The following is a 14,173-nucleotide window of genomic DNA, read 5'->3' on the forward strand; positions in this document are numbered from 1 at the left end:
TTGCTGAGAAGCCCATCGGCAGCGTGGGGCCCCGGGACCCTGCACTGCCGCATATTCCACCAGGGCGGGTGCCCAGAACCGGACCTCAATGGGCCCCCCACTGCCTCAGGCCCCGCCCCTGGACAGGGAGCCGCAGCAGAGGGATGAAAGAGCCACATGATCATTTTGTATCAAATACTTAACAAATTATGAAAGGCAATTGTTTAGTCTGTATCATAGCATTATAGCCAAGTTTAGTGGTTATTATATGACGCACCTAATGGTAAAAGGAAATATGGTATTTGTTAAAGACGTGCTTGTCAATCAATGGTTAAATGTTTCTGATGCTAATAATAAGTAGGTCATGAAAAAGAACTGTTCAGGCAAAGTGGTCCTCGTCCTGGAAACTGGAGCTATACATGCTGCATTACATCACCATGGCAACACCATTTCAGTAACAGCACCCATCTACAAGTGTTATTGAAGTAGCTTGGCAGGGCTTAAATAAAGAGCTTTGATCTGCTGATGTTTCTTAAATGATGAATGTGAACAAATATAGCTAGTTAAGCATAAGTGTTTTTTTTAATGATCTTTTTAGCAATATTCTTTGTCCACAATGACAGTGACCATTACTGTTTAAATCTAAAGGGTATGTAAACCTAACAATTAACCTCGCCTATTTATTACCTTTTAATGTGTTTCCATATACAATCAAGAGCTTATTCACACTATAGCGTCATGCTAAACACAAGGGATCCGTGCATTTAGCGATCACTATCACACAACGCACGGTGTCATTGATTCTAATTTAAATAGCATACCAACGCAACTCCTGGTGAGCATGCATTGCAGCACACCGCAGCATGTGATAGAACAGCAATTTGGGTGGTTTTTTTTTCTGTTGTGTCAACATTTGAGTTCTTCTCTCACTTCCTACTTCTGAGAAGGAGGAAAAGCAGTGAGAGGAAATCTCCCCATTAGGCAGGAATAAAACCTGACCGGAGTGCTAAGGGTCCATTCACACCTATGCGTTTTCGCTCACACGGTTTAACTCATGTTAATGCATATCCAAAGATATGGCATTGTCTTTTATGATGATAGTTCACATTTGTTGGATGCATTGATGTGTGTCTGTTTTGATCCTTCGATAGGAGTTATTGATAGGATTAGCAGCGCATGGCAACGTACGATAATACACGATAATACGATAAATTGTTAGCAGCCAGCCAGTATGAAAAAAAACACACTTATGGGTTTAAGCAATCATTTTTTCCTAAGTATAAAATATGCAGCCAGTTTCTGTCTCTGTCATTAAAACTGAGACTCCCTCACTCTGAGGGCTTTAGGTATTTATTGTCATATTCTCAAGGGATCCCTGCGTCTCCTGCCATGTGTGACATATCTATGCTATGTAATATACCCCATTAAATAAAACATTATGGGATTACCACACTCAGAACTGCATAGATGCAGGCGGGAGAGCCTACAGATGTATGTGATCATGTGTGTTGCCCTTTTTTCCAATTTTAGATGTCAGTGCAAGAACTACTTTTGTGAGCCCAATTTTATCTATCTATCTATCTATCTATCTATCTATCTATCTATCTATCTATCTATCTATCTATCTATCTATACACTTTTAGCAGTTAAAGTGACTCATTAATCAGGAGTTAAACATATAGCTCCTCAAATCATCTGGGTGGCTACTTTGGTTCCCCATGGTCCCTGAGTGTGTTGTAAAGTAGCCACCGATCCAAGTTCCCTCCTGTCATGGACTCTAGTTTCAATACAAATTAGTAAATTAAACGTAGTAAATTAAAGCCAACTTGGAGTGGTGGCTATTTTACAAGACACACAGGGACCATGGGGAACAAAAGTAGCTACCCTCCAGAAGGAAGGAAGGACAGTGTCAGCATGAATTCAGAGATGATTTGAGGATCTACAGTCGAGTGATACACAAATAAGATACGTTTTTAATCGTTAAGATACTTGAATGCATTTTTAAGATGTAACTCCTGAATTTAGTGTCACTTTAAGTAGTGCATTTTTTTTCATGGAGGGCTATATATTAGACCAAAGAAGGGGGACAACTGAAAAGGAAAAAGACACAGAGGCATTTAGTTCCAAAAGAGGAGCAGTCCCTCCAAACGAGGGATAGTGGTTATTACTGAAAACTAAAGTAACTCAAGTGTCTCTTTAAAAACTCTGCTTCATCCCTTGAGGAAACCTAAATTGTTGAGAAACTTGTTCTCACTTTCTAGGTCAGCCCACCACCTTCCATCATATATTTCCTTTTACAGTTGAATTGTGTGCAAGATGGAGCAGCAGGTAGAATAGTTTAACAGTAAACAGTCTTACTATTTCCACTCTTGCCTTGCTGTTGTTGGTACATGCCTGCTAGCGTCTTTTGATCAATTAGGCTACATGGACTACAAGGAAATGTGCTAGTGGAGACACTTCTTGGTATCCAAATCAAAACGATTTTATCTGCCAAGATATCGGTACTCACTTGTCATGGAGTCTGTTCCTGAATAAATTAGCATTGCAAATGAGCAAGAACTGAACACTGTGTATTGAGGAGGTGGTGTGAGCTGTGCACAAATAATACATCACCCAGCAGTAAAAGAATGTATAAACGCTACTTTCACCTAACACATTGCAAAAATGTATACCACGTAGAATGCTCTCCTTCATCCTACTATAGAAACAAATTAGCTTTGGTTTTGCAGCTTTCTGTACTATACCTCTTCCTCATTACTATGAATTATTGGACACCCCCTGCTTTTGCAGTCTGTGTACTCCCTGCAAAGTGTTCTCATCTACCTTAAGTTTGCATATGTCTTTGACCAATACTTTATGTTTGTCTTGCACAATATTTGTCTTGCACAGTTCTGCTGACAATTTAGCTCATCGTGGCTTGTTACATAAATTGTTCACTGTTTGCTTCAAATTTCTGCCTGTTTTGACTAATGGCTACTAATTTGATGCTAGCAGATAGCTAGCAAATGGAAAAACACTGATGCTTGAACAGATTCTGCCTGGGCAGGAACAAAACACAAATCTACAATCTGCAATCATGCTGAATGATTTAAGGGTAATGCACATAATTATAGTGCGGGTCTTGACTCTTCCTGGAGTCCTTTTGTCTACTTTTCTTCTCCTTCTTGCATTCCTCCATCTTCTCTTCTTTCTCATTTTTTTTTCAAGATTTTGATCTTGTTTGACTGCTGTGTTTTCTGCTTACTGCATTCTTTTTAGTTACATGATTCATATCTTTGTGGCATTGTGTTGGTTTTTAAACAGGGGCATTGTTATAATTCTCCTTTAATGCCCGGTAAAACTGTTATCAACATCATAGGAAGTGAAGGAAAATTTCTCTAAAAAAAGGTCTTGGACTTTACATACATGTTAAAGTCAGAGGGTCAGTATAACATGCGAACAGCTAGAATGTTCAGAAACTGAGCAGTAATGGCAGCACCAGTATTTTGCTGATGACAGGATTACTTTAACTAATATTTTGACATTCATGGTAGTTGTTTAATACTGTTGTATATGACTTCAACGGAAATTCATAATTTTTACTGATTTTTGTTTTTTGACATTTTATAGGAAACACCATGTTGACCAGCATAGCAGAACGTATAATGTACTGCCTGACAGGCAAAACACCAAATTCTGTAGCTCCAGCAGATATATCAGAGAGCAGCGATGGTTACGATTTTCTGGAGGTGAAGCCAGGCCGTGTTGTACGAGTACGACACATTTTGCCTTCTCGCCCTGGAGGTGGAGAGGTGGAGGAAGTGAAGAACTCAGAAAAAGGCCTAATTCACTGCAAGAGGAGGATAACTGTCTATCGCAATGGTCAGCTAGTGATAGAAAATCTTGGTGCCACCCTTCGTTCTGAAATCTTACATTGCCGCAATGGGAACACAGAGCCAGCTGGAACACTGGAGGTGGAGCTTTCAGATTACACAAGTACAGGCAATGATGGCGGAGGAGGAAAAGAGAGCGACGTTCCTCCCGGCAGACGCAGAAAACGCAAGCCAAAGAAAGTGGTGCTAGTGGATTGCCAAAGACAAGTCAGCAGCTGTAAGGGCACAAATTCTGATGTAGTTCTGTTCTTCATTCATGGTGTTGGAGGGTCTCTTGATATATGGAAAGAACAACTGGATTTCTTCTCTAAACTTGGCTATGAGGTAGTAGCCCCAGATTTAGTTGGACATGGTTCAAGTGCAGCTCCACAAATTGGGGCAGCTTACACCTTCTATGCTCTAGCAGAGGATATGAGATGCGTTTTCAAACGTTACGCCAAGAAAAGGAACATCTTAGTGGGACATTCATATGGGTGAGTTGGAAAACCAAAAATGTAGAATAATCATAGCAAACATACACATCACATGGCATATCAAATTGATTTTCATTCAAAGAAACAACAACAACAGAACATCATAATCAAAGTACAGGCAAATTGTAATTTAGAAATATCAACTCTTCCTTATGGCAGCGCACCCTAATAAATGAAAAATCAGAAATGCACCTTTTTTTTAAAAAGCAACACAATTCATGTCATTGCATTATCTTCCCTACGCAGGGGCTACGCAGGGGCGTAGGGAGGAGTAGGCGGCACGGGGAAAGGAAACTCAGACTGTCAGCGTTTTCTCTTTGCAGGCTGTAATCGGCTATCCATCCCCTCTCACACAGACCGCTGCAGCCGATTACAGCCTGTGAGGAGAAACCATGCTACCATTCCCCCGCCCCCAACAGAACCCTCAGGCGGCCATTGGGCTGCCTTGTACTAGCGCCGGCACTGACCAGGTATTGTTTTACTAACAGCTGCACATTTACAAATGTTGAAAACAACTTCTGAAATGACTTTAATATTGTAACAATTATATGAAATTTTAGTGATTGGGTTTACATATACTTTGAGTTGCCTTAATTAACTTTAAGCAGGAATTGCCATTGTCGACATATTTCTGAAAGTAAAATCTTGTGCCATTCTTATCCTTGCTTCAATTCCTCAATCAGCCACTGGCCTGTAGCAGTATGATGGTGCTGACTTCATCACCTGAATACTTGTTCTAGGTCAGTACCCGGGGCAGCACCATGGCTAAATAATTGACACTAGCTATCCAGTTCTAGAATCCTGGATAATGGATTGATTCCCCTTTAAGGTTTTTAAGTTTTTTTCCATGGATTCTATTTTTCTCTCGGGTAGCCAGAAGAGGCGCTTCAACAGGAGGGGGTGTTAAAAGGGTAGGGCCCACAACCTATGCTTCTAAAGTAGTTCCCAGCCCATGGGAAGAGGGCACACTTTAGCCTTTTCGCCTTGGGTGCTAAAGGGTCTTGTACCAGCACTGATCTAAAACCTGTGAGGGTAAGTGGTTTCCAACCAAAATGAACCCTATTGTGTGTTTACTATGACTATAGTAGGGACATTAGATTACATCCTTCTTAATATTTAGGTGGGTGGCTTGATTTAGGTGGGTGGCATTTGTTCTAAAGTGCTGCATAAATTAAGCACTGAAGCAAGGATGAAGAGGACTACTAGTCATTCAGACAAATTACTCATTCATTGCAATGCCCATATTTCTATCTGGATAGCTTTCCTTTAAGTCCTTGGGCACCAGAAAATGTGAAGCTAAGCGGGCCATTTCCTAGACCTCTCTTATTTCAGAAGTATCAAGTTTTCAATGGTGTGTTACAGACACAAACAGTAAATAGTAGTTTCTTGATGTACAAGTGAAAGATTTCACCCTATTCGCTTTTCTGCCTCTACAGAATACTACAGAGTTAGAATAAACCCAGACTAATCAAACATGTATGTTTGAGTCAGACACAGTGCAGATACTTGATAGTCTTCATGTCTTGTTTTAATGTTTTTGGTGTTTTAATTATACCTCGAGTGCTCTGTGACTTCACACAATTATAGACACATGCTCACCATTATTATATTATCCAGGATTTATATAGTGCCAACAGTTTGCGCAGTGCTTTACAATATAAGGAAGACATTACAATCTCAATTCAAGACAAAATGGTAAAGTGGGCCCTGCCCGTGAGAGCTTACAATCTAAATACCATGAACATAAATGTTTCATAGACATTGAAATATTGATGCAGGACAGGGCTGTAGCTATCATGGGGCGAGTGAGGCACTATTATTTTCTTTTGTTGGTGGGCTTCGGGGTAATATTAGGGTTCTAAACAGACCCCTGAAATTTCCCTTTTGAAATAGAAAAAGAGATTGAGAACATAGAGTCCTCTGCCCATACAGGTGGGGGAGAGCAGCAGATCAGGTGGGGGAGAGCCATGCGACACAGGCTCCAGCTTCTCCTTCCTCTGCTGCTCTCCCCCACCTGATCCCTGCTGCTCTCGCCCACCTGTATGGGCAGAGGACTCTATGTTCTCAATCTCTTTTTCTATTTCAAAAGGTAAATGTCAGGGGTCTGTTTAGAACCCTAATATTACCCCGAAGCCCGCCAACAAAAGAAAATAATTTTAAAAAACACCTCCCACACCCATATTACTACACATGTGCAAAGACTAAAAATATGTTTTGGAAGAAATGAACGGAAACTACAAATGTTTTCATTAGTTTCGTCAAACAAAACACATTTTTATGCTATTTTGGATTTGGCCACCGGCGCACTCTGCGCATGCACACTTCCATCCTGGAGGCGGGGCACATGACGTCACATACCGCACATGTCTGTTGGGGGGCACAATTTTCTGTTCTTGCCTAGGGCGCAAAAGGAGCCAGCTACGGCTCTGATGCAGGAGTCAAAAGAATATAAATAGCAAGCATTTTTATGAGGTGCAGAGATATACAGTTAATGTATGATATAGGGTCTATTCCAGAAGAAAATAGTTTGGTTTTATAGTCCAAGCATGTGAACATTTACAAAGCTGAAATATGATGATTGAAGTGCCTTTCTTAATATTTATTTATTTTTAAATAACCCTTAGGGTCTCTTTCTGTACCTTTCTGGCCCACGAGTATCCTGACTTAGTCCACAAGGTGGTTATGATCAATGGTGGTGGACCCACAGCCCTTGAACCCAGCCTCTGCTCCATCTTTAATATGCCCACTTGTGTGTTGCACTGTTTGTCTCCTTGCCTTGCGTGGAGCTTCCTCAAGTAAGTTCTCAACAGATTTTTCTGGGTATTTGTCAAATGTCTAACTTAAAATTATGTATTTGTTCAGTTTAGGGTGGTAGATAATTGAAGCACTTACAAGCTTATTCAGTTAAATATTGCAAATGAGCGAGTACAGTAACCCTTAGCAACCAGTCAGTGCCGTTTTAAAGGAAACATTTGCTTGGCTCGGTGGAAGCCTGTGGGATTGGGGAAAGTAAGTAATTCTGAAATTCTGTCTGTTACGTGCCCTCTAGACTAGGGATGGCTAACGTTTTTGAGCCCGAGTGCCCAAAATGCAACGCAAAATCAATTTATTTATCTTAACGTGCCAACACTGAAAATAAGTATTTTTATCACTTTTTTAGTTTTTTAATTTACATTTTTTTTTTTTACTTTTTAGAATTTTAATTTATCTTATTTTATTTTACTTTATATTTTATATTTTATATTTTTTATAATTGATATTCATTTTATAATTTTATAATTTTTAATTTTTTTTAGCACTTTTTTATTTTAATTATTATTTCTTCTTATTTTTTTTCCTATCACACAATGGGACTAACAAGTTCCTGTGTGATAGCATTTGGCGGTGACAGGTTCTCTTTATGGAACATGTCTCCTCCAATATAGGAGTTTTAGCACATCACTGTGCTGGCTCTTCGGTCAGTAGAGTGTTCCTGTCTCAATGTTAACATGTTCTCTGCTCTGCTCCCCACTCTCCATCCTGAACTAACCTAGAAGAGCAGGGGACCCCAAAAACCACAGGGAGGCAGCCAGCGGGGAGAGAAGCAGTCAGCAGTGGGACAGACCATGGTGGGGAGGCCAGGCTTATTACAAGTGATCGACGGCTTCCCCGCTGTACATTTAGCCCTGCTTGCCCGAAGTGATACAAATTCGACACTCGTGCCTAGACTCACGTGCCACCAGTGGGGCCTCTGTATGTCCTCTGTGGCGTGCGTGCCATAGATTCGCCATTACTGCCCTAGACTAAATAAGCATTAGACCCTTATTATCTGGGGGGTGGGGGGGCACCAAAACCTGATTCTTTTATTAGCTGACCTGAACCAGCGTTAATGTCAGCTAAACAAAAAGATTAATTCTGATTGGTTGCACTGGGTTACTGCACTTTGTCTTTGCACTGACTTACTGAATAGGTTTACATGATATTTCATGAAGCCTTCTGTATAGCTTTGCCAATATTTTAGCCCCAAGCACACCTGCAAGAAAAGCTAGACTGTATCAAGAAAGGAATGTTTGGGCATAATCTTCATAGTAAGGCTGTGTAGGTAAGTTAAGTGCCTAAATTACGCTTTGCATAATCAACATTTATCATTGCAGGAGTTAAAATATTCAACATTTTATTTAACCCCTTCGTGACTGACGAAGTACAGTGTACGTCGCCAGACGCTTGGCTTGATTTAAAATGTCTGAATATGTTGCAACATTTCAATGTCAGTGTAGTTGATGTGTTTTTTAAAGTAACCATTTCCATCCCCAATACTTAAGGTGACACTAAACTAAGAAGTTAAATCTTAAAAATGCATTTAAGTACCTTAAAGTGATATTAAACCTTTAGCTTTTTTAATTATGATTGGGAGGCCCATATAGGATGCAGATCCTTGGTTTATTTTTAAAAAAATGTTTCAATCCTCGTTCTCTAGTGGATTGCTCTCCCTCCCGCCCCCTGCACGGGTGTCTCCATCCGCTAAGTTGCTGCTGTCCCAGATAGCAAGCAATTTAGCTGCAAGTTTGAAAATGACTTGCTAAACTATTGCAGACTTGCCAAGCTTCACAATTTTGTTGCACAATTACAGCAAGTCTGCATTGCAAGTCTCCAGACCAGCGAGCTTGCAGAGCTCTTGCTAAGACCTGCAGGACTCTTGCTGTAGACCTGTCAAGCAAATTTTGCTGATTTCACATAGAAAATATGATAGAAAAATATAACGACTAATCCCAACTTCTTTTGGTAAATTGAGTTTAGCTAAATATTGCATCCAGTACAGTTTAGGGTTTTAAATATCTTACATAGTTACATAGTTAATCAGGTTGAAAAAAGACACACATCTGTCATATTCATGTACTATATATCAATGGTTCTTAAGTCCACAGACCAGTGGTAGGTTAGGGAATATATACAGCCCATCTACAGACCAGTGGTAGGTTGGGGAATATTTTCAGCCAGGTAGTCTGCTGCCATCTGCTGGAACACAAACAGTAGGAAGGTGACACATATGTTGCTATGGCTTTATCCAATCCTACCAGGAGTAATGATGGTACCACATATACAGTATGTATCATGTTTAATCTTAAAGTCATAGAAGAAAATACCTACCCTTCCCGGGTTATTCTCGCCAGCCAGGCTGCTGGTCCTATGAACAGAGTTCCTGCTTTCTAGGTGAAATCCAGCGTGGACATAAAGCAACAAACACATTAATTAAAATAAGAAAAATTAGATGATAATAAAAGATAATAATGGAATAATTGACAATGAAAACAAAAGTGGAGTATCCACAGCAGTGGAATCTGGATGCCAATCTTGGCACCTTTGTCATATTTCAAAAATGGCATGCAGAAATAGGATGTGTTAGTGGGTATAGACATAGTTAGCCCTCAGCACCTGTAACTTGTTTTAAAGTGATCTGCAGACCATAGAACCACTACTATGGTGCTAATGATATGGTATAATTTCCTTGCTTTTGTCAATGTCTATGGCATGTGTAGTGCCTTAGACATTGACATGCTGTTAGATCTATTAAGTTGTTATAAACAAAGGATCACCTCCATCTAATAAATATATACATTTTACAGCAATCATGGCCACATGATCATATGTCTGTGTTTGGAGGAATTGTCCACCTTTTGGAACCAAATCACTCAGTTCTTCTCTACGACTTAGTTGTCTCTTTTTTTGGATTGATGTGTAGCCCTCTATAAAATGTTCTGTTTAAATACCAAAAATGTTTTACAGCACTAAGCCTTTTATCAAACATCTAACTGATTGTATTTGTTATTTTTAAAAAGCCAGTATAAACACAAATGTGAATCCTTAATGACTGTGTATTACGTTGTAAAAATTAAGATCACGTGTCATTGATAAATATTGATGATTTATTTCAGGGCTGGATTTGCTCGACAAGGTGCCAAAGAGAAACAGCTCTTACGAGAGGGCAATGCCTTCAATGTGTCATCTTTTGTGCTCCGAGCAATGATGAGTGGCCAGTATTGGCCAGAAGGTGATGAGGTTTATCACGCAGAGTTAACTGTCCCTGTGCTGCTTGTGCATGGAATGCATGACAAATTTGTCCCCCTAGAAGAAGACCAACGGATGGCAGAGGTACTACATTTTAAATATAGTCTTATCTATCAACTGGCTTTTACAAGTTTATTCTGTGTTTAAAAGTAAAAGACAAATTGGCCAATATGTTAAATTCACAAAGCTTTTACACCGGTATAAGGATCCTTATTTTCAAATAGTAAATAAAGTCCAATGAGATTTGGAAATTGCTAAAATAAAGACCCTTCTGTCAAAGTTTTGTGAATTGAAGGTTATGTGTTATATTTTTTAGTAAAAAACATTGAAACAAAGGGCCTTATGTATAATAATGTGTAAAAGAACAGTTTACTCTATCGCCCAAAGCCAACATTAGAATTGTTTTGTTCTTCCAATGCAAGTTAGAGATAGCTAGAGAGTCTCAGACAGTTTAATATAGAAGATATGTTATGTACTGAAATTAGCTCCTAAACTGAAGATTGCTTGGTGAAAAAACACCTATTGGCTCTACTACACTGCCTTCTAATGGTACAGCATCTGAGTTATGCAGAATCTATTGTATGGTATTTACAAAATAGCCACAGACATAGGTGCCAGGCCCACTTTACATTTCAAGAAACAACTTTTTTTAGTTGATGTTTGGATTCTTTCCAACGTTGCTCAAAAATTAGTTTTTATTGCTGTCCTTTTGGAGAGATTTGGCTTCAACTTCCATAGTGATACCCGTCAGCTAACCAGAAACTGTCAATGTATAAAATTTCTAGATAAATTAGGAAAATAGTTCCATTTAGTAGACTTATTAAAGGCTGTGTTTACCTTTCTGACCATGTTTCATGCTACACCAATATTCAGGGTGTAACATTAAACATGGACAGGTTGCAAACCCAACAACACCCTCCCACCGCCCCAGTAACCTGAATCATGGGGTTCTTCTCCCATCAGGCTTGTGTTCATTTTTTAATTCAGAACAGCTGTGCATGGCTCCGGTCACAAAACTGCTTGTACTACTCACAGATTCTTTGAAAGGGTCCCATCAGTCACTGTAACAGTTCTCAATGGAACTCAAGTGCAGTGACATCACCGCACTTATACTCCATTCTTCCTCCAGTCCATGTTACTGAATGTCCATACCACAGTATGGACATGGATGGGAGAAAGAGTTTACAAGAGCCAGAGCATTGCACCTATGATCCACTGATTGCTGTTGCTTTACTGGCTTCAATTCTAAAAAAATAAAAAATGCACATTTTTGCTTTCATGACGAAGTGTGCATTTATTATTATTTTTTTAAAAGGTGAAATTTACCTTTTAAAAAGATTAGCAATAAAAAAGGAAGCACAATAAAAGTAGTTAATTGTCTACAAATTGTAAAGGAGATATTTCTCAAAATTAACACAGGCTGCAAACCGGACAATAGCCTCTACATTCGGCCATGCACATGTTAACGCCAGTACCAGCGTTTACATTTGTGCAGCTGCGCATAGCATTTTCTATCCATACAAGCCTTTGCTTGGTCTCCCAGTCATTGCAAATAGAGGCACATTTTATGCTGTATGCCTATACGCCTATATTTGCACCAATGTCCATGAGCCTATAAGTTGCTTATGTCACAGAATAATAAAAAAATGATACTGTACATAATAAAATAACACATTTTGGGAAAAATGTCTGCACAAGGCCTATTTATTAAGGATGAATGGTCGGTTCACCACTTTTTTTTCCAAATCCCTGTCTACTTTGAGATTGCAAGGCTTGATAATATTGATTATATTTCATATGAATAAAGACTTTTGCCACTGAAGTGTATTGGCTGAGTATGCTTCTACTAAAGTGTCATAACACAGGACTCAGGAAGCTGTTTGTCTGTAGTGCAACATCAAATGCCTCAGAAATATACAACACATGGGAAAAATATGTAAAGCATATTGAGGGATGTTCATTAAGCAAATTGGCACCAAATTTAGACACAAATTAGTCTCCCTATCAGCTAAGATCTGTGCAACAGTTTTTACGGGAATTTGTGTCCCCTGTACCTGTAATCCTGGGCAGCAAACTGCAACAGGTTTTCACAGGCCTGTGACTGATTTACCACTGGAGATTAAACCGATCTTTTACTCAAAACAGACACACAATTAAGAATTGGTCGGGGTCAGGTTCTTTCTGTAATAGGGTTATTTCGGTGATATAAATCCAGGGCCGTCCCTATAGTGAAGCATCTTGAAGCAGTTGCCTTAGGCATCTCTTTGGGTCACATGAAGGCTCTTAGCAAAAGCTCTTAGCAACCTGTGGCCGGCGTCCCACCCAGCTACTGGCAACCAGTGATGTCACTGACTGCCAAGAGCTAAGCAGGACGCTCTGGTCAGGGTCCCACCCAGCTCCTGGCAACTAGTGATGTTAGTCAGCTGGGGGGTGGGATGCCAGACTGAGCCGGCACCAGCACATTCTAAACCACTAGGACCCCCCTTCACCCACCCACCCACCACTGCTGCCTGAAAACCTAACTACCCTCACCCCGGGCCTCAGGTGACGAAAAGTCTAGGGACCCCCCTGGATAAATCTATCTCAAATCTACCTCACTACTCCTGGTTAGCATTGCCTAGCTGTGGATAGAATTGATAAACATCCTCTAGTCTGTTTTAGTTTTGGAAAGAACCTCCAAAGTGTTTAAATGTAATGAAGCATGTGCTTGGTGGAGCACATAGCACATGCCTGAGAATTTATTCTTGTTTTTTTTTGTTTTTTCCTCACACATGCAGATCTTGCTAATCACATTTCTAAAGGTCATAGAGGAAGGCAGTCACATGGTCATGCTAGAGTGCCCGGAAACTGTTAACACTCTACTTCATGAGTTCTTCTTATGGGAGCCAGAGCTGCAGAACTCAGGTGTAGAAGAAGTTGTGACCCAGGAAGCTGTGAACGAATGAGGAGGAAAAAGAAGCACCTGACCATGCTGAGAAACAGAAGAGAGACTTTTCTGCTTTTATGCCAAACAGTGACGCAAGTCCACGTTTGGAGAAGACGTCTGCTGGTTTGCAAACTGCTGGCCAAGGTTTATAGATTTTGGCTCCCAGAGAATGGCGTCCAGGGAGAATTGCGTTCCCAACAATTCAGGAACTTAATAATATAATGCAGCTTTTCAGAAGAGGTCTTCCACCAATTGGCCTCAAAATCAGCCATAGCAAGTTGCAGAAAGAAGAAAAAGCTTGTCCAAGGTCCCTTGTTGGTAACACATCAGGTTGACAGCTCCTGTAGTTACCTTATAAAGAACCTTGTTGATCATAAGTCCAAATAAGAGGAAGTACCAGAGGTTGGTTACAAGAGGAAAAGAAAATGAGAATTCGTAATTTCTATTATCAAATTTAAGACATCAACAATCCACCTGCTAAATATCAGAATGTGGATACAGACAAATTAATTACCCCTATATTGCCAAAACTAAACCATTGGCAGCAAAAGGGTTGCAAATATTGATGTATAATCCATACTGAAGCCAGACCTGTTGGCTAATGAATGACTAATGTAGAGATTGAGGAATCGCATAGAGAATATTTAAGTATAAATATTGTTGATAATGTATTTTCTGTGTCTGACATCTAAGATGGCTGTCTATCTCCTTCGGTTGTTAACATGAAGGTTGTTTCATGGCAGTATTGAATCCAAGTAAACATGTCATTTATTAATATTTCTTGTCTGTGTGATTTGTTAGTCTTTTAACTGAATTTGAATGAACCAAGCAAATTGTAAAGAAAATTGAAAAGAAGAAAATCAAAATGGTCTTAGGGT

At 39.7% G+C, this 14,173-nt stretch overlaps 1 protein-coding gene across 1 annotated transcript in view; it reads left to right on the plus strand.

Annotated features, from left to right (window-relative positions):
* ABHD8 (abhydrolase domain containing 8) overlaps positions 1-13,317 on the plus strand; it is a 25,448-nt gene extending 12,131 nt beyond the window's left edge. Inside the window, exons 2-5 of the mRNA XM_018563374.1 lie at positions 3,589-4,324; positions 6,949-7,119; positions 10,237-10,453; positions 13,147-13,317. Of these exons, the coding sequence (XP_018418876.1) occupies positions 3,597-4,324; positions 6,949-7,119; positions 10,237-10,453; positions 13,147-13,314 (1,284 nt within the window). The 5' untranslated portion in view covers positions 3,589-3,596 and the 3' untranslated portion in view covers positions 13,315-13,317. The remainder of the gene's footprint in view (positions 1-3,588; positions 4,325-6,948; positions 7,120-10,236; positions 10,454-13,146) is intronic.
* Positions 13,318-14,173: the final 856 nt, after the last annotated feature.

The sequence above is a fragment of the Nanorana parkeri genome, unplaced genomic scaffold, assembly GCF_000935625.1.
Source record: "Nanorana parkeri isolate BGI_ZX_2015 unplaced genomic scaffold, ASM93562v1 scaffold659, whole genome shotgun sequence".
Classification (NCBI taxonomy): Eukaryota; Metazoa; Chordata; class Amphibia; order Anura; family Dicroglossidae; genus Nanorana; species Nanorana parkeri.